The sequence below is a fragment of the Mixophyes fleayi genome, chromosome 12 (genome assembly GCF_038048845.1).
Source record: "Mixophyes fleayi isolate aMixFle1 chromosome 12, aMixFle1.hap1, whole genome shotgun sequence".
Lineage (NCBI taxonomy): Eukaryota > Metazoa > Chordata > Amphibia > Anura > Limnodynastidae > Mixophyes > Mixophyes fleayi.
In genome coordinates, this window is record NC_134413.1 from 26,902,260 (window position 1) to 26,929,654 (window position 27,395).

General features: G+C 41.3%; 1 protein-coding gene across 1 annotated transcript in view; it reads right to left on the reverse strand.

Moving 5' to 3' along the window:
* The window catches only part of EIF2AK4 (eukaryotic translation initiation factor 2 alpha kinase 4), a 78,747-nt gene that overhangs the window by 29,662 nt on the left and 21,690 nt on the right, over positions 1-27,395 (reverse strand). Inside the window, exons 12-25 of the mRNA XM_075193399.1 lie at positions 25,381-25,811; positions 23,034-23,091; positions 22,317-22,403; positions 20,937-21,059; positions 19,443-19,547; positions 16,703-16,757; positions 16,034-16,113; positions 15,630-15,731; positions 14,801-14,851; positions 13,180-13,416; positions 12,364-12,439; positions 11,492-11,610; positions 10,748-10,797; positions 5,929-6,097 (exon numbers count right to left, since the gene is read on the reverse strand). Of these exons, the coding sequence (XP_075049500.1) occupies positions 5,929-6,097; positions 10,748-10,797; positions 11,492-11,610; positions 12,364-12,439; positions 13,180-13,416; positions 14,801-14,851; positions 15,630-15,731; positions 16,034-16,113; positions 16,703-16,757; positions 19,443-19,547; positions 20,937-21,059; positions 22,317-22,403; positions 23,034-23,091; positions 25,381-25,811 (1,743 nt within the window). The remainder of the gene's footprint in view (positions 1-5,928; positions 6,098-10,747; positions 10,798-11,491; positions 11,611-12,363; positions 12,440-13,179; positions 13,417-14,800; positions 14,852-15,629; positions 15,732-16,033; positions 16,114-16,702; positions 16,758-19,442; positions 19,548-20,936; positions 21,060-22,316; positions 22,404-23,033; positions 23,092-25,380; positions 25,812-27,395) is intronic.

The following is a 27,395-nucleotide window of genomic DNA, read 5'->3' on the forward strand; positions in this document are numbered from 1 at the left end:
AGGGGGCATTTTTGCATACAACTAAATAAGTATTTCTGTCCTGACCTAAATACTTATTATAATTTTTGGACCCAACTACTTCTAAAACACGACTGCTCAATAATTATTTTGGAGGGGTGCCTTAAAAAAATTTGGAGACTGTAAGGGTGCCGCGAACTGCAAAAGTTTGGGAACCACTGGCTTAGACTGTTATATAGCTTACTGGATAAATAACCATTTCACTGTGCTACTTTACCAAGACGTGCTGCATTCAACTAATATATATATATAATATAGTACGAGCTAATCGTTGATTCACCCTGCACTTTGTGAGCACCAGATGTACACCACTTTCCTTTAGATGGGCATATACATTACATTCTCCAGAACCATACGCAATCACAACATCAAAGTGCATATATAATAAAGCAATCGGTATGTACCGGGACAGTCTCAGTGACGTCAATGAGAAACCATCAGTAACTGAACTAATTCCAAAGAGTATTAATGCTTTATAGATTGCAATAAATTTTAATAGATCATATAATCTAGAAATAGAATATATTACTACATGGGTGCCTTGAAGAGAAATATTAATGGAATTTTTCAAAGCAATAGACATCTGCTGTTTTTAAATGAGACTTTTATCAACCCTTAATTGTAAACTATACACTAAAATGAAATGAGAAAAAACATAAAAAGAAAATCTACACAACATCACTCCCAACTAAAATTATTGTACTACTTACGTCAAATCTCTTTCTCCGAATCCATCTGGGGGAGACTGATACCATGAGGTTGTATGAGGGGCACTCGAAGTTGGCACTTAAATAGTTAACTAACTGCTGCTGACTCCTCCCCTCTGCAACTCCCGCTAGCCTCAGTAGAATACAAAAGCCCCAAGGAAGGAACCAAACAAACATCCAGCAGAAGAGCAAAAGGAGGAGAATGCAGTGTCCCCCACATGAATTCAGAGTATGAGATTTGACGTAAGTTCCAAAATCATCTTTCTCAGTCATCCAATATGGGGGACACTGCTACCACGGGGACCTTCTAAAGTAGCCCCCCTAAGGGAGGATGTGCTCGGGAACCCCTGCGCAAAAAATACTGCAGCCAAAGGTAGTATCCGAAGTAGCAAAAACATTAAACTGGTAAAATTTGGTAAAGGTGTGACCAGAGGACCAGCCCTGCACATCGAATGATGAACCCTCGCGGAAAACAGGAATTAGTATATCCTGGTTCACGTGGAAACCAGACAACTTTAGGAAGAAAAGACGGCACCCTCCTCAAGACCGCCCTGTCTTCATGAACAATCAGGTAGGGAGCTATGCATGATAAGGCCCCAAGTTCTGACATCCTGAATGCCAAAGCGATAGCCAACAAGAAAACTACCTTCCTGGTCAAAAATCTGAGTTCAGCCGAACGCAAGGAGGCTTCTGGAGAATACCCAGGACCAAATTGAGATCCCACGGCGCTATCGGAGGAATGTAAGTAGACAATGCGCAACACTCCCTGGAAAGAGATATGAACTTCAAGAAGAATAGCCAGACGGCGTTGGAAAAACACAGATAATGCCGAGACCCGGGCCGTTTGAATATTGGCGTACCAAACCCTCCTGGGCCAGTTTGGCGCAACTAGAATAACTGGAAGGTCCCCCAGAGCCACCCAACAAAGTACTCTCTGAATCATGGGAAAGGGAGGAAACAAGTACCCCAGTTGGAAGTCCCAATGCATGGCCATTACATTAACTGCCAAAGGGTCCCTGGACTTTGCGCATTACCTTGGTACACGGCAATTGCGATGAAAGGCCATCAAGTCTTTGCCGGGGAGGCCCCATCTGGCAACTAGATCCTGCAAAACCTGATGCAAGGATCATTCCCCTGGGAGGATTGCTTGCCTGCTAAAGTAATCGGCCTCCCAGTTGTCCACCCCTGGAATGAACACTGCGGATATGGCTGGAACCGCCTTGGTGATTAACGTAGGCCACTGCCGTGGTGTTGTCTGATTGAATTCGGGCCGGCATTGCTCTGAAAAGAGACTGCGCCCCTTGAAGAGCCAGGAGGATCTCCTTTAATTTGAGGACATTTATTGGCAAGGAGGCCTCCCTGCTTGACCACATACCCTGTAGGCGAAGATGGAGAACCACTGCCCCCACCCCCTCAAACTGGCATCCGTGGATCCATGACCATGGAATGACCAACTGACCCATCACTAAGTTCTCCCCGGGTTTGCCCACCACTGAAGGGAGAGACGGGCTATCCTGGACAACTGGAACTCGAGATGGAAGGGAGATCTCGACCATTGGCATAAGAGGTCCCACTGAAATACCAGTGAATAAAACCGGCCATAAGGAAGGGTCTCGAAAGAACCAGGAGCTTCATTGCCCAGCAACATGAAGGTTCGAGGAGACTGGAGAAGGTTCTGCACCGATGTACTGATCGCAGAAACGTTGTTTTCCCAAAGAAACTTTCTTTAGAATGGTGTCCAAGAGAAGACCTAAGAACTCTGGGAGGAAACCTACTGGGACGTCGGGTAATTTATCACCCACCCGTGTTGACAAACCAAAAGAAAGAGCCCTGAACTGAAAATGGTCCCTCCCTATCATGAACCGAAGGAGAGACTGATGTCCCTCCCAGATGGGAACATGGAGATAGGCGTCTTGATGTCTATCGACGCTAAAAACTCCTGGGGAAAGAAGAGAATCGACTGCCTGAGTCATGGCCTTTCACTTCAGAGTGAAGAGGAGGATTTCAGGAGTGTCGCGAAGAGGAGGAGCGATAGACCCAACAGGTCCATCACGTATCCTCTGGATATGATCCACGTAATCCAGCTATCTCATGAAGACACCGCCCACTGGTCCCTGAAGAGTTGCAGACGACCTCCCACCCCAGCAGCCACAAGGAGAGGGATGTTCCCGTTATGCTGATGAGCCCTTTCCACTGTGAGACTGTCCTTGGGACGAAAAAGGTCCACCTCTCACTGACGCCTGATCCCTGCCAGAGGTGTGGCCCCGATAGGACTGCCAAAAGGAACTGAACCTAGGTGGTCTGGCCCTAGGAGCATTCACCGCCAAAATTACTCTTTCCACTAGTGGACTGTGAAATCATAGCATCCAGTTCTAGACCAAATAAGACCGACCCAGAGTAAGGCAATGCTCCAGCAACATCTCTGATTCTGCATCTGCATCCCAAGAGCGCAGCCAAAGGGCCCTTCGAGCCGTGGCCGAAATAGAAGGAGCCACCGAAGCCGCTTCATAAAAATAGCCTGAGGCTTCCTTCAAATATACAGCTAAAGGAAGGAGATCAGAATCTTGTAAACCTGCTGCCAATTGGTCAGCCTAGGTTTCTATGGCTCTGGCTTCTCAATGCTGATGAGAACTTGGGCTGAAACAAAGCGCCTGCTGCCGAAAACATGTTCTGAAGTAATCTCTCAGTCTATCTGTGGGGTCTTGCAAGCTAGGCACCTGCGAGGGGTATGACGGGCTAACCTAGCTACTGGCGTATCCACCTTGGGAATCCCGTCCCAGCACAAAGCATCCTGGTCCTGCAGTGGAAAAAGGTGAAGGAACTTGTGAGGGAAGGAAAATCTCTGGTCTGGAGCTTTCGATGCAGACTCCGCAATCTCAGACAGTTCTGAAGAGGAAGGAACACACACAGTCTTTGGCTTTTTTCATTGAAAAAGACCCTGAACTGAACTGCTCTGCTCTTCTGATTCCACGAAGTCCAAAGCCTGGCGTACCGCTAACACGAGGTCCTACACCCCTTGGTTTCTTGCATTGTCCTCCCAGTCACACCACTGGGTGGAGTCAGAATCCTCTACTAGCTCCCCTTCTTCCTCAGAGGACCCCTCTGAGCCGGAAGCCGAAAACAGAGCATGGTATAATCTAGCCCGCTTGGCCCTAGGGGTAAGCAACCCAGGGGAATCCAGAAAGCGATTTAAACGGTCTAATCTTCTCCCCAAGGAAAAAGACCAAGCCGGCTCTCCCTGGGAAGTTTGGGGGGGGCAGGGAAAATCCCTGGGAAGATGCACCCGTGTTAACCGCTGAAGCTAGGTTAAATTATACGGAACGGAACCCGGGGCCTGTGCCTCTGTCTGTCTGGCAATGAGCTGTGCAAGCAAAGAGACCGATTGGGCCAGTGAAGACGCCCAAGTCGGCTCCCCGCAGACAGCGAGGACGCCCCCTGCACCCACTCGTCCCAAACCCTGGCTACACACTGCAGACAGAGCACATACTGTTCCGTCTGTCCCACCGAAAGTTTAGCAGAACATTTTGAACAGACATTTTTACACTGGCATATTTACCCTTATCTGACATGACAATTTTCAGAAAAACAAATACACCAAAAAGTAGTAGCAAGCACACCAAACCACACCCACACCCACACCCACACCCACACCCACACCCACACCCACGGTGAACAGAAACAGGGACGGAGTTTTGCTAGGATCTCAACCTCAAAAAAACCATGTCCAGCAATAAATTAAGTATCACTATGTATTAGCTTTACTCTCTCCTTTAAGACATATGTCTTTTTTTTTTTCTTTTTTTTTTTTATAGAGTAAACTTAAAAAGCCTACCAGGGCAGACTAGCCCTCTAAAGATATGTAGCCTCAAATTTAACTTCCCTGATGGAGAAAATACACTAAACAAGTAAATTGTGTGCGTTACACAGATAACCAACTAATAAACAGTTACTTAGGGCTATGTTGACTAAACTGTGGTGTACTAAATAAGTGAGAACTAGAATCTTAATAGTTGCAATAGGCAACATCTCCACTTTTTAAAATCCGCAGTTTAGTAATTATACCCCTTAGCTGGGTCCTAGGGTAAGGAAGGAAGGAGTCAGTGACAGCACACTTCTTTCTTCTCACAAAGCCACTTGAGGAACATCCGACCTCTGCTGCAATCGCAAGAAACTTCCATGCTCCTGGGATATACCAACAGGCAGGGGGGAGGCCTCCACCGCCCCTCCTACCAGATTCTCACTGACAGCCGACCGCAGCGCGGTACACACCTTCCGTGTCCTCCGGTAGCGGTCCAGCAACAAAACGTACCCAGCATTTCTGCAGACAGACCTAGTCAGGCACTGCTGTGGACTGATCCCGAGACCAGAGATCAAGGTTCCCCCTCTGCCTTAGCGGGGAACATGGTATCTCCCAACATGTCCAGCTTCCTCCTGATTGTGCGCTCTCTGCCTTTTGGCAGCGCCAGTCCCGGAGTAGCGCCGCAGCGAGCGGCTGCTGTCACCCTAATAACAAGCCCCAAGCTTGTCTGTATGGGCAGTTCAGGACAAAAGGTTCCTTCATCCGTCTGTCCGGACTGCTGACCTAACCGATAACAGGTAGCCTGCAGCACCTGAATCCGTCTACACATACCATATAAAACTAAAAACAAAAGAAAACAACCAAATTATCCAACAGCACAAAAACAACAGGCCAACTCCTTGGGTACTTAAATTAAACTGATGCCACCAAGGGTTGCAGAGGGGTGGAGTAAGCAGCAGTTAGTTAGCTATTTAAGTGCCAACTCCGAGAGCAGATTGGATGACTGCGAAATATATATATCTGAATTTGATCCCCCATACAATACAACCAGTTCCCCCTTTTTAGAATCTCCCTCATACCAGATATGACAGTGTGTGGAAGTGGTTTCATTTGTTAAATGATATCTAAGTTCATGTTAAAAAATGTTAAGCTCATATTATACCATGATAGCACAAGCCCTTTGGACAATGTTTCACTGGTGGTCCAATGAGAGGTACACTAGTACACTATTCTGTACATAGTCAGGTTGGTAGCAGTCTCCTTCCAACCACATTTTCCAATGATTATCAATTGTCTCTGGATTCAGTTCAGAAAATGTGCTAATTTTAGAGTCGCACACACTGCAATATTGGTATGTGTTATTATTCAACATTTTTTCCATACATCAGTTTGTGACAAATGTACCTGTAGAACTGGAAATTCCTGGATAATTTCATAAATAGTGTAGATTGTCTCTACAATTGGCAAGTAGCTGCTAACGGATGAGGTAATTACATCGAATGCACATTCTATGAGTTCCTTTGGGTGACATCGGTTGAGCTTCCGAGGCCTAAATACTCGCGCAATACAGTACCTGTTAAATACAAAGGAAGGTTTGTTAGAATCACAAGTCATAGGCTAGATGCACAATACATAATAGAAGGAAAATGTGCACTTGTCACCTATACAAAATGGAGGCAGCCATATGTGGTCTGATCCAATATTGAAGAGAATTTTTTCTATCGATGGACTAGGAACCGGCATGACTGATTCCTAGTGAATTAATAAGCTGCGATCTCATTAATAATGAATCAACCCTCAACTAAAACAAAATGCTAACCTTGTAATACACATATGTACCACTCAACACATGACACCATATGCCTAATGCCACATCATTTTCCAGCAAGCCATGCCTCTTAACTGACAGAACACAAACTGTTCCACAAAATTAGGACTGTTGGCAGGTATGAGTACATTAGAAATATACTAAAGTGCTGCTTCCACTTCTAATAATATACTATAATGCTACACAAGATGGTTAAACAAGTAGTTTATCAATCACATAAAATATCACTTCAAGGATCTTTTTGCTTAAAGAATCTCCTCATAATATATATGTATGGGAAAACAACATATAACTATAGATAATAACTAATTCAGGTCAACAAACAAGAGTAGAGAATTTGAGCAGGGACCACTCAACCCCTCTCAGCATTTCCTGTCACTGAAGTTGGCAAATTCCAGCATCCCTGTTGAGAGAGAGCGCGTGTCAGACAGAGGCACAGAGAGGGTGCGTGTCTCCGTTTCCTATGAGAGGTCCCTGCTCAAATCATCTACAGCTGTTTATTGCTTTGTAAGAGCCATTATTTTATAGGCACACTAATAATGATCAGTTGTTAATCCACATGTATTGTGATAAATGAAAGATTGTATTTTACAACAAGGGCTGAGAACAGGCTCTGTTAAGTTTATGTTTTATTTAATTTTTATTAAATTTCATTTGCCAGCTGCTGTCTGCATGTGGGAGCCACATCGGCGGCTCAGTGGAGCCGCGTACACAGCACCCCCACCCCACCCCGGATCCAGCGCCACCAATACAAACACACTGTGTCTGCAGCGTTACCATTGCTCTCCGTCGCTCGTCTGTGTGGTTGTGGCTGGAGAAGTTTTGACAACTTGCCGGCAGCATAGGTTGGAGGCAGCCATTAGTATACTCTCTTTAAAAGGCGATGTCTGCTCTAGACATCAAGAATACCTAACTACATGTTCCCATCTGGGAGGGTCATCAGCATCCTCCTCAGGTTTGTTGTTCAGTCAGATCACTGCCAATTCCAGGCACTTCCCTTTGGTCTGGCCATGATCTTCACACCCAGATCATGGCTATTGCAGTCCAAGGGGATTGCGATCATCCCTTACCTGGACGATCTTCTAAAAGGCAGCGTCCACAGTGGTGCTCCTGTCTCATATCCAGGTAATGATCCACAATCTGAGTCCCACACTTTACAGTGTGCTACATTAAAAAATAAATGTGTAGCATCTCACTCATGGGCAGACTTGGAGGCTGCCTATCTCTCCATACCTGGTTTATCTAGCCTTTGTGGAATTCCTTCTGATATTCAGAACGCGCTAACTAAATGTTTTCCAACCCTGGAATTTGCTACCCGGATCTGGGAGACCTGCAAGAGCCATCTTTCTGTCTTTCCTAACCTTCTACATATTATACCCCTCTGGCATAATCCCACCTTCCCCCCGGGTATGTCCCGATCTTTTTCCTGGTTGTGGACCAGGGCGGGATTTCGATTTGCAGGAAGCCTGCTTGAACATGGAAGACCTATACCCTATGATGCTCTCTGTTCTAGAGTTCCTAACTTTCATCCGCCTTTCTACCAATACTTGCAGGTCAGGCATTTCCTCCTGTCGGACAGTACGCCCCACCTCCCCTGCCAATTTGAATCTCTTTGCCTCTCTTTCCCCCTGCGAAGAGGTATGATCTCCTCCCTGTATAGTCTCCTATTAGAGAAATTGGTGAAGGCTGGGAATATACATGAGAGGGAGTGGGAGAGGGAGTGGGAGAGGGATCTGGGCCCTCCCCCGGAGGAGGACTGCATCTGGCCTCTAGTTCGATCTCCACACTTATCAAGGAAAACGCATATAAAGTATATTATAGGTGGTATCTTACAGCTGATAGGCTTGCAAAAAAATATCAGTCGGCTTCTCCTGATTGCTGGAGAAACTGTGGTCACCGAGGCACTTTCGTACATATTTGGTGGTCATGCCCTGTCATTTCCTCCTTCTGGGACAGGGTCGTGAGACTTCTCTCCTCCCTTCTCCAATGCCCTATTAGGAAGAACCCGTGGTCCTTCTTACTCTGCTATCCTATACAAGACCTTGATACCCACTCTGCGAAGCTAGCTTCACACGTGCTGGCGGCCGCCAAATGCCTGATAGCTAAATCATGGAAGCGGATGGAGCCTCCTCGTATCTCTTCTTTAAGATCATACATATGGTTTATAGCCAACATGTTCGCAAATCTGCTTTGTAGTTTTACAGGCAAGTCTGTATTATAGTCATGTAGTTTTTACAAATATCAGACTTTTTTGTAGGTCTCATCGTTGTCGGTGTATTTGTGTTGGGAAAAGGAATGCAACCGGGTGTGTCGCCTGTCTTCAAACCCAGTTTCAGTGACCTGGACTCTGGGAGAATCCAAACTTCCAATCAATGTATTGTTACGTCAAGAACCAGTTTATCATCTCTGTTTCAAACTGCTAGCTTTAATGGCGTGACTGTTGAAGCCATGATCCTTCGAACAAAGTGATTGTCTGAGCGCCTGGGTCAACCCATGCTTTGAGCTCTCGAACCAGATTCGGCTAAAATATATCATCATGTCTGGAGGACATATATTGCCTGGTGTGAAAAGAAGGGATATCCTACCTCTTCTTTTCAGTTGTCCAGGTTGCTTAATTTCTGGCAGGATGGATGCTGGTTTGTGCCTTAGTTCACTTGAGGTTCAGGTATCATCATCATCATCATTTATTTATATGGCGCCAGCAAATTCCGTAGCGCTTTACAATTGGGAACAAACATTAATAATACAATACTGGGTAATACATACAGACAGAGAGGTAAGAGAACCCTGCTCTCAAGCTTACAATCTATAGGTATCTGCTCTTTCAGTCTTCTTTCAAAGAAGACTTGCTCTCATGCCTGATGTTCAAACATTCATTCAGGGGTACTAACTGTACAGCCTCCAAAAGTTCCTCCGGTAGCGCCTTGGGATTTAAACTGAAGTTTTTGACTTTGAAAATTGTTTTCCTCTTAGCCATCTCGTCTGCTAGAAGAGTTTCCGAGCTTGCAGCATTATCATCCTCTTCTTATTTTTCATGAAGATAGAGCAGACCTTCGAACTAAGCCTTCTTTCCTCCCTAAGGTGGTGCCAAAATTCCACATAAATCAAGACATTGTCATCCCTGCTTTGACTGAATGTCGGTCTTCAGAGGATGAAGTTTCTTTTCGCTCTCTAGATGTAGTTTGTGTTTTGCGTATGTATGTCTGTAGAAATCAAGATGTGCGCAAAATGGAGGCTCTTTTGGTCTCTTATGATGCACACAAAGAGAGGCTGACCAGCCTCTAAGGTGTCTACTGCTCCGTGGATTACAGCTATAATCTGTCCGGCATATAATGGGGCTGGACAGCCTGTTCCCGATATTCTTCAGGCTCGTTCCATGAGGTTGTTGAGTGCTTCTTGGGCAGTATGGCATGGTGCCTTGACTGAGAAGCTGTGTTTGGTGGCCACCTGGTCCTCTGTTCACACGTTTCCTCGGTTTTACAAGTTTAATGTGTTTGCATCAGGGGAAGTTTTGGGAGAATGGTGCATCGCACTGTTTCTTCTGAGAGTTCCTATCTGTAATTGTGGCATTGGTATGTCCCCGGTGTGCCCCAATTAGATGTGGGAGAAAACTGGATTTTTAATGACATAAAATCCATTTTTCCATCGGGGGACACCGGGTGTCCACCCTTGACGCTCTAGTTTGTCTTTTTGTTTGATATATTGTCTTTTTTGTTCAAGAGACTACAATTGTTTTTGTCTTTCTCTGTTTTTTTTCTTTAGTGTCTTCTTTACCTGTGGGGCTTTGTTAAACATAAACTGTAAGCTAAACAGGAAGGGAGATAGAGGGGGAGGAGCTAGGGCTATCTAACAACTTAAAGTGCCACAAACCTATCTCACCTACTCTAAAGCCCCAATGTCCCCAAATGGACTAAGAGAAACGGATTTTACGTAAAGTATAAAAATCTTATTATTTAGGCTTGTTCACAACTATGGGCAGATAATGCATATTTTATCCACCAACAAAAGCCTTAAGTGTATTAAAATAAGATGAATGGTGTCTTATAACTTTCTACTATAATGTTTAAAAATAATTAGCACCACATTGAAAATTTTTGAATGCAGCACAGCTTGTCTCTCATGTGATAATACACACTACTGGTACAACGTATTGTAATTGTAAAAGCACAACACAAGTAAGGATTGTGGAAAATGCATCACTGAAGCACAGAGTTTTCATTTATTTATTGTATCTGAAAAAGTTATTTTTATTCATTTTATTTTAATTCATTTTTACACATTTTCCCAGTACATCAGTGTGAAAGAGCCCTTAATCTATTGCTGGGGTAATTACTACATTTTTACATGACACATTCTTTCAAAAAATAGTGACATCTTTTAATAATACTTTGTTACCTTTTAAAATTGGTTACATTATTTCTTGCAACAAATCGTGCAAAAGGTATCTATAAAAAGACAGAAAAAGTTAGCTCCAGAGAGGTCATTAAATATTTTACATAAATAGATTTTTCAGAAAATAAACCTCTTGTCTTGTCGATTCTGACAGATGGATTCTGCTCTCTGGTAGTTTAGTTTACACAGCCCTGCTCCACTTGTGCCTTATAAAATATTTAAATGGGAGCTTTCATGAAAAACAGAATGTATGACACTTTAGATACGTTAATACATAGAAATACACTTTAAATAATAGTGTTGATAATGCCCTGGGCTGGAGGTCCAGCTTTATTGGATTTCAGAATGTGGCCTTTCAAATCATTTATACGACCCTCCTCTATCCATGGAATATATTTGTAGACTACATCGTATTAGACGGTCGTTAGAGTTTGTTCTGCAAGCTTGTGATCAAAAGATAATTCCTCTTTATAATAAATCATAATCCAGTAACCTTGCTGTACATACAGCATGATATTAAGAAAATGTTAGATGGTAACATCTTGGTAACATCACTGAAACAGGTTAAACTGTATACTAGAAGCACAATGACAGATCAGCATTCCCAAAACACATAAAACTACCCCAAAACACAAAGACATAAATATGGATTTGCTTTGACACTTCCAATTCAATTTACAAAAAGTACATCTTTTGCACCTTGTTGATTACCTAGTTTGCTTTCAGTAATGTTGCCACGCTACCTACCCTGAGATTGTATGGAAGGGTTACTAGCATTCCACTGTGGTCCATAAAACACGCAGATTCACCGCTGTCAGACATTTTACTTCGAGGCATTAACAACGGTGTATTTAATTTCACAGCTCCTAAACCGCAGCAAAGGAGGAAGAAGAAAACGTGGCTCTTAAAACAGGATCTGTACTTGCAACATCCGAATTTCATTCCATCTAATTTTTCACTGCAAGATCTCTATTTAGATTGCACACAATCGTCTTCCAATATGACTTTTAGTCCTAGTTATACTGTCGCCTTTAATTGTTCCAGTGTACAGTCTGTGGCAATACACAAACACATATCTACATGGCCTGTCTACTGTACGAGAAACTGTGACATGTTCTATTACAAGGCAAAGTGATTCCAGACACTACAGAGGGAAACGTAACTCACGAATCTGCAAAATACAGTTATTCTATAAATAAATATAGCTTGCATCATCATATTTGGCATTTTAGGGTTTGTGAGGGGCAGCACATTTTACAAAGTATTGTCACAAAAGTAGTGCCAGGACAGGGCCACATCAGCTTATCAGAAGATCACTACGTGCTGCCGGCTGAGGATGGACTTCCTCTATGTGACAATACTGCTGGTTGCTGAATCATGCACAAATATACCATGTGAACATTATATGTACGAGGCCCTAAACATTTCAACAACTAACCATCGGTGAAAAGGAGATCTAATCTGATAAAAGGACAGGAATGCTCTGTGTCACCACACTGTAGAAACAACAATGTGTGAGTTTCATTTCAAATCTCACAATTAATGTTTTTTGTGCTTGCAAAGTCACCTATGAAATGCACAAGAAGGCCTCTGGAAAATTCATGTGGTTTGGAACTTACCGTGTCTTTTAAAGACTCGACAGACCGTCTCACACACATGGTGGTGGATTCTAGCCGAGCGGGCAGAGAAACTACCCTGAAAAACACAAACGAAAAAAAAATAAAAAAAATAACACTGAACCCTCCTTATACATCTTAGAACATGTTTATTTACCCTGTGGTAGGGATTGTGGGTATAAAAAGGCTGGTGGAATGAGAAACAATAAGTGAGAAGCTCTGTGCTCATGGACATGTTTGCTCTACAAGGCATTTTACTAAATGGGACAAAGGAATTTTTTAATGGACATGGACTCCCTTTTAATCTCATTTCATTCGTCTCCAACTGACCGCTTGGGCACCAGGTGTTATAATCACTGGAAAGTGATCATTATTGTATGAGCCTATCCCATTCAATGCAGTTATGTATGCTCTTATGCTATATTAAATGTGCTAGTGGCATCCAATTGTAAAACGCTACGGAATTTTCTGGCGCTATATAAATAAATGTTAATGATGATTATGGCTTCTGGATTTACAAGTGGAATATGAACATTATTCTTTGACAGTTGTCTTTGTAACTGTAATAGATGTCCATGTTGGATGGTGTTCAGTTTATGGATCAGCTTAGTACAGTATATGAACCACCACTTTTCAAGAGCAAATAATGATGTCTTTTCATAAAACATTTCGACAACATGTTGGAATCCTGTTTATCACAAAGACTATTCTCACAAATTACACAACCTATTTAAGACCTCATATTATGAGGTGGTTAGGGGGAGAAGATGACATGGAAATGAGCGCATTCATCATCAGTATAAAGTGTTCAAACTGTACTTTAAATATATCACTATCGTAGGTGTAGTCCACAGCAGGAGAAATGCGTTGTGAAAATATTTGGTTGATCATGGTGCGATAAGCTTTTCCATCTATATTTGCCAAGGTGTGGTGGAGCACTTCATGGAGTTCAGACTCTTCCATCTGTGGTGGGGGCAGGAGGTCACATTTCAGCAGCTCCATGGCCGTGGGCCGGGAGGCAGGGTCATGGTTCAAGAGCCAAGTAATAACTTTTCTCTGCAAAAATAATAGGTTTTGTTAAAATGCCATACATGAGTTCACATGGTTGAGTGACTACTCATCTGACTGTTACGACTCCACCTATATTTTGTATACAGCAGCAGTATCTCAAATCCACCAGAGGTGCTGCTGTTCTTTTCCTGTGTGTGGATACCTAATCAGCATAGCGCAGTGGGGACCAGAACTCCTGGACTCAAGCAATCCAACAGCCTCAGCCTCCCATGGAGCTGGGCACTGTAGTGTGTGTCTGTATTCCCAGCTCCATGGGAGGCTGATTAGGTATCCATACTTAGTTCAATATCAATATGGTGACCCTAGGGGAGCTCAGAGCCACCAGGTTGTCCTAAGAAGTGTTGAACCGGCCCAGGTTGGAAACAGAGCACAGATTGAGGGAGGTATTTGGAGCTGTGAGACAGGTGCAGTTCTAATTAGGCATCAGATAATTAAATTAACTCCTACAGGCATGGTGAAAAGTTCAGGAACAGAACAGCAGCACCTCTGGTGGATTTGAGGTACTGCTGCTATATACAAAATATAGGCAGAGTCGTAACAGTTACTTCTATTTGCAATGATAACTCAATAAGATTTCCTCTATTTTGTTAGGCTGACTACACATACACACAGTCATCCTAACACTGCGTAGCTGCATATTTTTCCAGTGTCACTGCACCATGGTATATGGGTAGGAACAAGACCACACACACACAGTCCGATAGTGGTAATTTTCCAACTACATTTACTAAAATGCACAATAAATGCACTATAGATATCTATAAGATCCTTACAAGGCAACACAATAGAAACACACCCGGCAATATCTGGTCTATTGACTGCTATCGCCTGCAAGATCATAGCAGGTGTGGCCGGAATTACACAATCACAAATTTGCGTTGTCATTTATGTATTCAATTTGCATCAATATATTGCTCTCTTAGAAGCAATTTATCCAACCCCAGCTACTGACTCTCACATGTATAGTATGAAGAAGTGGTTATTGTCACCATCCTCTACTTATTAATTCTGTTGTCATATACAATAAAGGAGAGAAACGGAGCATAAAATAAACTATACAAGGATACTTAATTGAAAGCAGAATGGCTGTTACAGCTTACAATTCAATTCAAACTGTGAGAAATGAGAGAACCATCACTAATGATTGTCTTATAGAGTGGATCAGCCACAGCAGATATTAGTTGAGGATTGAGCAGGAGGGTGAGAGAGGTGTATAATGATGTGGCATTAAGGTGCAGGAATACCCATTGAGGCCTTACTTTACCAAGCACTCAGCATTTAGGGAGGGGAGTTTCTCTTAAGACCCTGGACTTGACAGGCCCACTTTAAACAAACTGTTCACCTATATAATGATGAATAAATACTTTACCTGCTTCTCAGTTTCTGGTTTCTCAAAGTCATTTGGAAAAACTATGGAAGGCTACAGGGGGAAAAAAAAAATGTCAAAAATACTTTACACTTAATACAATAATAAGTATGTAGACCTTGTGAGAAGGAAATTCACAAGAACTTCTTTAAGTTGCCGAGACATTTGCTCTACTAAGCAAAATATTTACTATCGAACATACAAGTGTGTATAAGCACTTTTGCTGTGTTTTACTATATAGACACAAGCAAGAATTAATGTGATGCAGGCTCCTATTAAGACAGAAATACTAAGTGGTCTATGAACACTAAGCTTACACTATGTATCGGGGAGATGACCTATCCTTCTGTATCAGACACTTCATTTGCTTTCATGAAAAGAGCGTACACAGCAGCCTATGACATCATACAGGAAGCGTCAAGAGCAAAAAAAAAAGCTGGTGCACAATACAGCTAAACATAATTAAGGACATTTATAAAAGTTAGCTAGAATATTGTGTTCTAATCAGAGTATGTCAATTTCTAGTGCAATTTAGTAAATTAAAACAAGAATCTGATTAGTTAAATGTTACAGCAACTGTTTTCTGCAAACTTGTTTTCATATATGCCAATCACAAGATTCTGATATTTCATTTTGCATCAGATGTTAGGACCTTTTTTTTTGGTTCCCTTAAAAAAAAATCCCCTTTCAGAGAGCTGTAAAAGATCAGTGTCTAACATGTGAATATATTTAGTGGTCACCAGTAATCTTTGCTGCCCCTTTTCGGTAGAAACCAATTAATCATGTGTGTATCACATATGTCCACAGCATTCTAAGCAATAAATAGATGTACCTGTCTAAGCATGCTCAACACTGAAATCCTTTCTGAGCTTGTGTCCATATGTCTGTAAGACATCTCGAACAACATTATTCCCAGACTGAAGAGGTCCACTTTCTAGACATAGAACAGGAAAACACATCCATGTATTAGAATTAGATTCATGTACTAAATTCGTAAATACAGAACAATTGTGTTAACTTATTAGCATTGTAAAGTATACTGGATGTCATGGTCTGACCCCTATCCCCAATAGTATTAGGAGTCAAAGGCTGGACTTATAGAGCTAGAGATGAGGTCTAAAAATATTTGAGTGTGGTTGGAAGGACCCACAGAATGACCAATTTTGGTCCTGATTTTTATGGCCATGGAATCTTGGGAGTTATGTAGACAGAACTGCCGTTTCACATTCTCATCACCTGGTTATAGGAAGCTTTGGTGTTTCCCTGGACCTCTGGGCTGACGTACAAAGCTGTGCCCACCATGCCAGTGAGCTTTCCTGGGGAAAAAAGTTTTATTCAGTACAACTGTCGCAAAAAAAACAAAACATCTAGAGCTCAACTTTAAAAGGAAGAAGAGGGGTAGTGTATGCTGAGAAGTGACATATGAGCAATAAACCACAGCTCAGAATTGGGGGCAGAGCACAGCCTCTCGTGCCCGGGAGGGCGGGGCAGAGCACAGCCCCTCGCGCCCGCGAGGGCGGGGCAGATCACTCCTACTAGTTCCTTGTATGGTGGGACAGATCATTCCCATTAGTTCATAGTGTTACAAGAGGCTGAAGCAGTGCAATCTGTGTAGCTTACATTATAAACTTCTGCTTTCATACTGTGAATGAACAACTAAAACTATATACTCTGCCTCGGAAACATATGAAGGGTATAGTGTACATATGTGGTTAGGAAAGAATGGAGGTGGTGTACTGAATCAAAACTGGGGTTGCACAAGGAATACACTGATGATGTTACAAACATTAATATGGTACCTTGTCAGTCACTTCTAAATGGCAAAAGAAAGACACACAGGAACTATGTACAGGTGACGTACAATATTTGTTAGATCACTTGCTGATTTAAGTAAATAAAAATTACCTTCAGGATCAACTTTAACAAAGTCACTACGACTTTGGTCCTCTTCTTCTGTTGACTGCAAAAGAGGGGGGGAAACCCTTAACACTGTGCAATCTCATTTGTTAAATGACTAGTGCAGGAAAATTGGAATGTTCTGTTCTTCTGAATCTCACAAATAAATATTACAACCAAGTCAGATGACATGCCAGTATGTACAGCCGTATCGCCCATTTTTTAGCCTTCTGGGATACAACAGAGGAACAGCAATTCGAGAGAAGGGCTCAGATTTGGACCTGCCATGGGTTTCCCAATTGGAGGCAGGAGAGTACTCACACACCGCTTCAGCCACCAATGATATTGTGGTCTTAATCTCTGTACAGCTTTCAGATCCGCCTGGTTCACACACGATGCAGATAGAAATATCCCATTCACACTTAACCACAACAGCTTTAGAGATCTCCTTTGCATTCAAGCAGCCTAACAGCTCAGTTAACACAAGGGACCTAGGAGTAGAGCTAGATATTAGACAATGCCCTAAGTCACTGCCTACTAGTACAGTCACATTGCAAAGATATTGAGAAAGTGAGATCATATTCAAAATGTGCAGGATTAAGATCAACTGAGAACAAACAGTCTCACTCCACACTGGAACATATAGTTCCTTACAAAAGGCAGTGGAGAAGCAATAACACATCATACAATCTAAAACGTTATACACACAGCTTAGGCAATTGATGTTTCACTTTACGCAAGGAAGCGATTTCATCATTCCGCAAACCTAGGGTCATGCACGATAATCAAATCAACGGGGCTAATGAACCAGGAGTACACACATATGCCTGGATGTATTGGGAATGATACACAGTAGTTCAGTGGAGAGCTTGCGATCCTGGTGAAATAATCGCAGAACAATACGAAAAAATTTAACTGACAGTGGAGCAATAAAACCCTATAAAAGCTAGATACAAAAGTGGTACATCTGACACGAAAACTAGATGAATAAAGTTGAACACCCAGTACAAAATCACATACATGCTGCAAAGCCAAGAAAACTAGTACTACAAACAAGGAGACTGCTGAGAATGATTCAATCTCACATTAACATTAAATAATAGAGCTAGGCACTAAAATAGCCATAACCCATACTTGCCAACATTTCACTGTGAAGTACCAGGAGATGCTGGACAAGGAGCATGGTGGAAGAGCGGAAAGGGGCGGGGCACGGTCAATCGCATCATTTTGGCCCCACCAAATCGATATTTTGTCGCAGAGGGTGTCGCTAAAATGACGCAATTCACATCGAATCCCGTCATTGAGGCTACCATCCTGCCCACTTCACTAGAAAGTGAGCAGGAAGCTGGAGAATTGCCTGCTCTCCCGGGAGTCCGGAAGACCTACCCGGATTCTGGGAGTCTCCTGGACATTCCGGGAGAGTTGCCAAGTATGCCATAACCTGATTGAGAAATATAGCCATCTAGGATAGAGAATTGCAAATCCAACATAGTGACAATTTGTCTTATTAAACATAAGTTGAATAAAATAGTAGTAAGAACCATGGAATAATAGCAATCTAATTGTAAGTACTGTACCTACATGAGAACATCAAGGGCGCACAGGGGGATTTTATACAACCCCCCTTCCCCCCACACACGCGCCTTTTTTTTTAAATCTATTTAACATTTTTTCACAATCTTTGATCACTTAAATAATTTTATCCTTATATTTCGCTCTGGACATTCTAGTAGCGAATTAAAAATAAATTTTAAGTATATAAATTAATAAAGAATATTTTTTAAAAAATCCAAACACCAAAAAAAAAAAAAACAATCTTTGTTCTAGTACAGGTAATAAATTCAAAGTGCCTCCAATACCAGAACTTTATTGTTTATTTATATTTAGTCAATATAATGATTTTGTATCAGTGTTAAGAGAAAATATTCTGGATAACTTGGGTGATTTCTGGCTATTGCCTCTACGCCCTGTAAACCTCCTACAGGCCATTCATAGATGTTAAAAGAACGTGATACTAGTATGGATGAAGTGGCTTCCCTGAGGTCTACTAGTCTTTCAAATCAATCATTCCCCCCTCTTCTTCAGGAATGCAGCCATTACTCACTTCTCTAAAGGATCCCTGATGAAGAGTATATAAGTAATCTATTATTTTATATCTCATTTTATAACACACACACACAATGGCTTGTATATTTATATAACAGGCAATAAATGTAATGTATTGCACCAAAATCTATACTTTTACTGTGTAAAATATTGTTACACTGTTTACTGTTTTATAACATATGCATCAGTTTTACAATTAGAATGTTAATAATACAACACGTTTTAAATGAAACTATATTTTGTGTAGTTTTTTTAAAGATATAAGCAGAAGTTATTATATGAATATTGATTATGTGGATTTAAGGGAAAAGAAGAATTATATTTATCATGTTAAATCCGAATTTCCTTTGGGAGGAGTTGGTTGACGGTAAGTCATATATTATGGTATTAAATGGCCATCCATACATTTGCCAGAATATTAGGGAGATTAAAACCCCAGTCACCCTAAAAATTATTTTACAATCCCCTTTCCTAGCTTAGTCATCTTTAAAATGATGAAGCCATGCAATAGACAAAGTGTTAAAACTATATACTCTACATTAATGTTTTATCATTGTCTGTTACATAAATTAAAATCAAGTTATTCAGGAAGTAACTGCAAACTAAACAGTAAGTATACTTAAGACAAATTATAGGCACTTACTACATACGCTGGGTGATCTGTAGCCAGACCAAAATCCCCTATTTTCACATGATCTTCTGAATCTAAGAAGATATTGACAGGCTTTAAATCTCTGTGAATCATCCCCTGTAAGTCAGAGCGGAAAATATTCACTTACAAACCAATGGCTCCATTAAAAAACAAAACATAAAATAAGCTTATGTATAATAATTGGCTTTTGCCATGTCACAGTGAAGAACTATTAGTATGGTATTTGTTATATTCTCTGACTCAACCCCACAGATAAGATTTTACCTTTTCAATCAATTCAAGATGTTTCTCTGGATTTTCAACAATATTTTTTTCTTTGCCATTTGAAGACATATATTCGAAGGCTGGAACCTTGTGTGCGTCATTTGCATAGGTGACAAAGTGAATACTTAAACCTGTGCTTTTATGCAGGAGATAAATAGTGACCCAAAGCAATATACTGCAATTTTAAAATGGGATTTTTTTTAAAGAACAATGTTTACACTTATTAAATCATTTTCATTGAAGCTGACACACTAAGGGATTTAAGGAGAAAATTGCAAAAATACATGTAGGCTATCCATCACATTCGCAGGGCCTCTGTTAATCAGATGGTCCCAATGCTAAGGAAAAGTATGTGCCAGCAGAGCCTTGTGTGTTAGGACCATACTTGTAAACTTTGACAAGTTGACCTCCGGGAGGTATGGGGGGGGGGGAAGGGGAATGGTAAAATTACATCATTTGGCCCGCCCCCTAAACAGTCATCACAATTTCTAGACCTATTACAACAAGGGGTGGGGCCACGATGACATGTGAATCACGTCCTAAGCCCCACCCCTACCACTTAACTAATGAAGTGGCCAGGAACTGAGGGTTTGCCCTGCTCTCCCGGGAATCCGGGGGTACTCTCAGAAATCCAGAAATCTCCCATACATTCCGGGAGGGTAAGGAACTATGGATAAGACTCTGCAACGATGTCCAGCCTGAAATCTCTGCTCTTTTCTGATCACATCTCTGACATGTGAGCAAAAAAAAAGAGCAGAGATTCCTCTACCATAATAAAAGGAAGTGTGCACAGAAGCACATTGCACCAGGCTCCAGCAACATTTCACTGTTAATTGAATTCCCCCTTTTATTACTTTCTTAAATTCAGGTTTTAAATTAAATCTTTAATGCAGTCTGGCAAATGACCATAGGGGGTATATTATTTGAGCACTAGTTTTGTATTGTCTATTTTTTTGCCTACAAATTGAGTAACTTTATATATTTTAGCCCCCAGTGGGATGGATTGCATTTTCAAGGGTTACAGTAACTTTTTGGTAAATTATAAATGTACATGTGAGCCAACATTAATACTCTCATTGATTAGAGTTAAGACCATATGATTAGCAGGAACACTTTGAAAGTTAGTAGTGGCTTACATAGCATTTTTGTGAGTGAATTGATACGTAGAGTAGCTCCATTTTAGCAGGGCGTCTCTTCAATTATAGCTAACATTGTACTTGCCTGTTCATGAATGTAGGCTAATCCATCCAAGATCTCTCGAAACAGTCTCCAAAGACGACTGATGTCCAGATACAATCCTTGATCTATAGTGTCCCGTAAAGTGCTTTTCTCACAATATTCCATCTTAAAACAAGAGATATTACTATTTAACAATCAAATGAATCTTGAAGACAAGACCCCTTTAGTCACTCTTCTCAAACCCATTCTGTCTGCACCCATGGTGTTATTAATAAAGAGTTGGTTATCATTTTCCTTTATACTACACCAGTCCCCTACACAGTAGAAGCAGCTATTACATAGGCTAAGCCAATGTTCATGAGCATGCAGCCAATGACATCACGGAGACCCCCCAGCATTTATTTTTGACTGGACAAGTAGTGTGGCCTATAGGGATGGGAGCAGTATAACATAGAAGCCAACACGTGGTATACCCGAGGTCTCCTCCCCCTTATCACACTATACTCTACATAACCCGCCCCTCCCTCACCCTTCCTTGTTTACGTAGATCATGCTGCTACTTCTAAAGAGATTTGTACCAGAATGTTTTATTGTTTGAAATACTTAAAAATAATAATAAAAAAAAAAAAAAGGTACAGCATATAAAGCGAAAAGAAAGGGCTAATAAATGCAAATAATCAGGTTCTTTGTGCGGATTCTTTTGTATATATCTGTTAGTTGTAATTTTCATACAAGGATACTATAAAGAGATTCAAATCAGAATTAAAGATTCCCTGTTTTACTATTTTTGCTCTCTAAGTAATGAAAACATTTAATCCATTTTCTAGGTCCCCTTTAGACCAAAAAGTAATCCCACTATCTTGATGGTGGCGCCGCTGGTTGCAAGAATACTCATTAAGCGCACTGTGGTTTCAGCATCTAGCGCTTGTGAATACCCACTGTTACTATGTACCAGTGAGCACGGTAAGTACCCATTTAGTTCTGGGATCACAAGATTTCACAGCTGAATAGGAGAGAGAAGACAACTCAATTATTAGAATTTATTTATAGAGCGCAGCTCTTTATAATTGGTGCACTATTAAAGAGAACTTAATAGTTTTAATTTGCTTCGCAGACTGTTTATAATCTTGTAATAATTTGTACAATTCCAGGACACTGTTGCCCTCACATTGCTATGAAATAATGAGATGGACGATTAGTGTTGACATCAAAATATTCCAATTCCAGACACATTATAGCCCAAAATCAAGGATACTGTTGAGCTCAGAGGGATAGAAAAATTTACTTTAAAGAAAAAAAAAACCCCATTGTCCACCAACACTATTGCACAGTGTGAAGTCCACATACCATGGTATGGTTGAAAAGTAAACAATCAAAAATATCACGTTATTAAACATTCCCACTTGCACAATACGACCCTACCTGAATGTACAGGTAATGCACCGTCTGAATGGCCACTTCAGAGATGGATTTTATGAGCTCTTCTGCTTTGTTCTCAGCACACTCTTCCTGTTTGAATAAACAAAGTGATAAATACAATCAGCGTGTGTATAACACGTCAGGGTAAGCTGAGCAACAAAAACAACAAAATGATTGGTCAGTTATAGGGCTATAAACCTTCAGGTGTCAAATATAACCTTGACATAGGTGCACAAGCTCTCTATGGGTCTGTCCATCTCTATGCAGCTTCCTAGTAGTTTATGTGCCCAAGAAGTACATCTCAATTCTAGTGGCTCCATTCAAATCTTGTGTTGACCACAGTGATGGGGTGTGGGAACAGTATTAAAATATAGACAAAAAGGAATTTGAATCTCAAGTAAGTATTAGATACTCTACTAGAAAGTAGCCACTTATAGCAGCTAGGATAGGAACTGTGTAACCTGAAATGATCAGAAGTGGGTCTCGGATAGACTTCATGATTGTTCCCGTTACCCATGTAATGTTGAGTAGATCGTATAACGGTGCTTGCTCTAGTTAAAGTGACCGTTGAGGCCTCTAGTCAGCCACTGTGCAATGTCCATTACTCTGACACTTCCAGATATACTACCTGGCTTTATATGTGGCTGGAGATTTAAGTTAACAACATAATTAAAACAAATAAAACAGAAACACTTGGCCTTACATGTATGTAGTCTTTACCTGATCAGGACTGTTCCCATCTTCAAAAATAATCTCACTATCAGAGTCCGTTCCTGGCCTGCGTGAAAGAGAGAAATTACTGAAAGTACATTTGTAAGAGCTTGTTAACACTAAATACCTGCCGTCTGCACTAAAACTCAATTCAACCAATTAACTCTTGAATATTCTAACAACCTGTAAGTTGGCCACACACATGGCCGATGTTGACAGTTGGCCATAGCTCCCAACCACAGGAACACCGTCCAATTCAGCCACAAACGTGGGTGGTCACAATGGATGAAATCCAGTTGTTCAGCCGATGGACAGGATGCCTTACAAGTGACACTGGAAGATGACCGCACATGCAGGCCAATAATTGCAATTTTCTGACCACACTGTAATCTAATAGATATCAATCAGATATTTATTGGGCATCCATCTCTTTTGGGTCAACACACTGCAATAGGCGGGGAAAAAGCCGGATATCTCCCACAATATCACAGTGTGCACTGGAAGCTGAAATCATTAAATTAGGAACCACTAAGTAATTTAGCTTTTTCTTAAAATTAAATATTATACTTCCTACTTACACATATCCGGAAAGGCCAAATTCTCTTAGTGAAGAGGAATTTATGATAACTGTCTAAATGTTACCTCTTTGTATGCTGTATTTAGTAAAACCACACGCACAAAATACAAAATAACAAAACACACAAGAAAATAAAATCACAGGAGAGTTGTAATAATCTGAGCAAACACAACATGACCTCTCCAAATAGGGATCATTGAACCATACAAAGAAGTATTTGGATGAATAGAAGCCAATAGAACAAGCTGCATCTATAGTCCATCTAGTGTTCACTCTGAACACACTTTGGTAGATTCCTGGTAGGGTTTAATGATCCCTTTTAACAGTGACATATAAGCAGCAGTCACAAAGTGGCGAGAAATGGTTCAGATAGAAAAAGCATTGTGCGTCAGTAGGTCAGATTTGTAGCTCAGTTTTTAGTTCATAATGTCCTGTCTTTTCATTGCTTTACGGTTCTCAACAAATTCTGTATATGGTTGGTGACAAATATAAATCCTGCTCCATAGAAGTGTATATAACACATTGCCTTGCACAGAGGAGCTACTGCAAAGATATGAATAAAAACAGCCCTATTAGTATTACTGGTCGTAAGGGGAATTCCAAACATTTGTGCTCACACCCCCCTGCATTGATCCATAAAATGAAAATATTCTGGGAGTACAGCGACTGATGATTATTTAAAATTGTATTCACTAAAGTGCAAGATGACTTCAAATGATGATATGTGCCCTCCTGCGACTTTCACAACACACACCTTTTTTCGTTTTTAACTTCTTCATATAATGACATGGCTAAAGACTCAGCATCAGGTCAAGTTGCTTGCTCCACCCCCCGAGTCATGTAACACAAAGCTGCTCTGTGGCTGTAGGTGTATATATATCATCATCACCAATTATTTATATAACGTCACTAATTCCGCAGCGCTGTACAGAGAACCCATTCACATCAGTCCCTGCCCCATTGGGGCTAAATTCCTTAACACACACACACACAGACAGAGAGAGAGACTAGGGTCAATTTAATAGCAGCCAATTAACCTACCAGTATGTTTTTGGAGTGTGGGAGAAAACCGGAGCACCCGGAGGAAACCCACGCAAACACGGGGAGCACCCGGAGGAAACCCACGCAAACACGGGGAGAACATACAAACTCTACACAGATAAGGCCATGGTGGGGAATTTAACTCATGACCCCAGCGCTGTGAGGCAGAAATGCTAACCCCTACGCCACTGTGCTGCCCCATATATATCAAATATAAATTGACCCCAGTGTCTTTCTCTGTCTCTGTGTGTGTGTGTGTGTGTGTGTGTGTGTGTGTGTGTGTGTGTGTGTGTGTGTTAGGGAATTTAGACTGTAAGCTCTAGTGGGGCAGGGACTGATGTGAGCGAGTTCTATGTACAGCGCTGCAGAATTAGTGGCGCTATATAAATAGATCATGATAATATCCAGGGTCAACAAAAATAAATAAATCTAGTCGCTTATACACATACACACAGGTGACAGAAAAGCTTACAGATAAACCATATAGAATAAAAAATATATTTAGTAATCGTTGTAGGAGGTTACATACAAAGCAATAAATTAAAGTTGTCCAATAGTGGGCAGTCTGTTTTACTATGCTGTCCTGGAAAGCCACATGCTCAACTCATTAAACCTCTATTATAATTTAACTTCAAAATATGCACAGGCTCTCTTGCAAAACAGAAGAATAATAAAACAACAACAACAAAAATCTGAGATAAGTCATGATTAATATTTTGATTTTTTTAAGCAACTTACAAAAATGATGGTGAAAACACCCCCTCTTCATCTTCATCCTCCTCATCGTCATCTTCATCACCTGAATCCTGATCTGAACTTTTACAGTGCGCACTTGACGATCGTTCACAAGACGTGCTCCACTCAACTGAACTGGCCATGATTGGGGCGGGAGCGTTGGCCTCCACGTCATCCAGCAACCCCAGCTCGTTCTTCACAACCTGCTCCGGCTTCACTGCCACCTTCTTCTCTCCGGGAGTCCCGGGTCTAGGGACAGTAGAAGGTGGAAGCTCGTGTTTCTCTATCCAGGCATTGTAGTACCTCACTATGTTTTCATGGTTTAGTCGAGACAGCAATGTAACTTCACCTTTAATTCTCCTAAACTGTTTGCTGGCAGGATTAATATGTACTCGTTTTACTGCATAATAGCAGCCATCCAGCTTGTTCTGAACCTAAATACAAAAAATACATAAGACAATGAATTATGAATGCTAAAAAAACAAACAAAAAAACAACAAGTAAAGCCAGTTTACTGGTTATAAAAACATAACACTGTCAACACAATCCTTATAAATTACACTAGAGGTTGACAATCTAAAACACGAATATTTTTGGCTAGTGCCATCTGTGCAAACTTGCAATTTTCATAACCAAGGCTCTGACCACTATATTGAGAAATACATGATCCCTGGTTTACGTTCCGTATCTGGAGTTCATCCTGCTATCAATGCATTCAAAACAATTTCACGATGCCACAAATGAGAGGAACTCATAAATATATAATGGGACAATGGTCATATGAGACATCCCAAGAAGGAAAGTATGGGTCTCCAGGATGGAGTCCAGCGGACTCTCATAGAGGATACATAGTACGGAGACCTGCATCTTCAGATAGACTTGAGCCAGAACTTTGTCTAGGTAACCATAGAGAACAGACAAATGAAAGGCATCATGAGGAAAGTGTTGATCCACGGACCACTGAATAAGTGGTTCAGAGTGGATTTCTAGCCCACAGTATTGTTTCTGAAACAACTTTGCATATCAGACTTAAGAGTCTCAAAAGCCACTAATCTTCTGATTACGGAAAGGGTCCTTGAAAAGAAGACCCAAGCGAAGCAGCAGTCCCTTGAACCAAAGATTTACATATCAACCTGGCAGTTCCAATACGAAGCAAAGAGAATCACAGTGATACTTCCTATCTGACCTTCAAAATCTTGGGAAGTGGAGCCAAGGGAGCAAATATAACCCAGAAAAGGACCAAGGAATCACCATTACATCCATTAGAACACCTGTAGATCATGTGCGTGCAGTAACGGAGAACCGTATGGTTTAGTCTGCAGCCATGAAGTCCACATACATGAGCTCCCAGCAACTTAAAAGCCGTTTCAAGATTTACAGATACTACCGAGTCTGCAGGGACTGCCAACTGAGACAATCAACCTCTCAATTCTCTACTGCCAAGATGTAAATGACCAATAAGATGTAAACCAACACCTCTTCCCAGTTGAAGATAAGCAAAGCTTCTGCAATGACCAGGGCACACAGTTGTCAAATTTGTGGTTTACATAGGCATCAGGTAAGGATATCACCCATGAAGGGCCAAGGAAAATCAATGAGTTGTTGTGTTGATTGGCAGCAGAGCTTCCAGGGGAAATCACAGGCCTTTCAAACGAGCCTCAGGATTGGAAGGTGATCACCACCATCAATCCTGGGCCAACATTAGTTGACCAGTGTGTAGATGAGAGGAGTCCAACCACCTGGCTAGCAACTTTCTGTACTTCCAGACACAGCTTTAGAGTATGCAACAGGTGAGATAAATATGTGCCTCACCATGACAACTAGCTACCACTGGAAAACACACTAATGTGTGAGAAGGCAACAGCCTCCATGATAGTCACCATGAAACCATTAAGGTGAGGACAGTCAGGGAAGGGTTCTTCAAGAGGGAAAAGACCAGGACTTTCAGCTCTTGAATCTCCTCCAGGACGTGGAACAAATCGGTAATGATAGGTGTCATAAAGGAGCTCAAGAAAGCA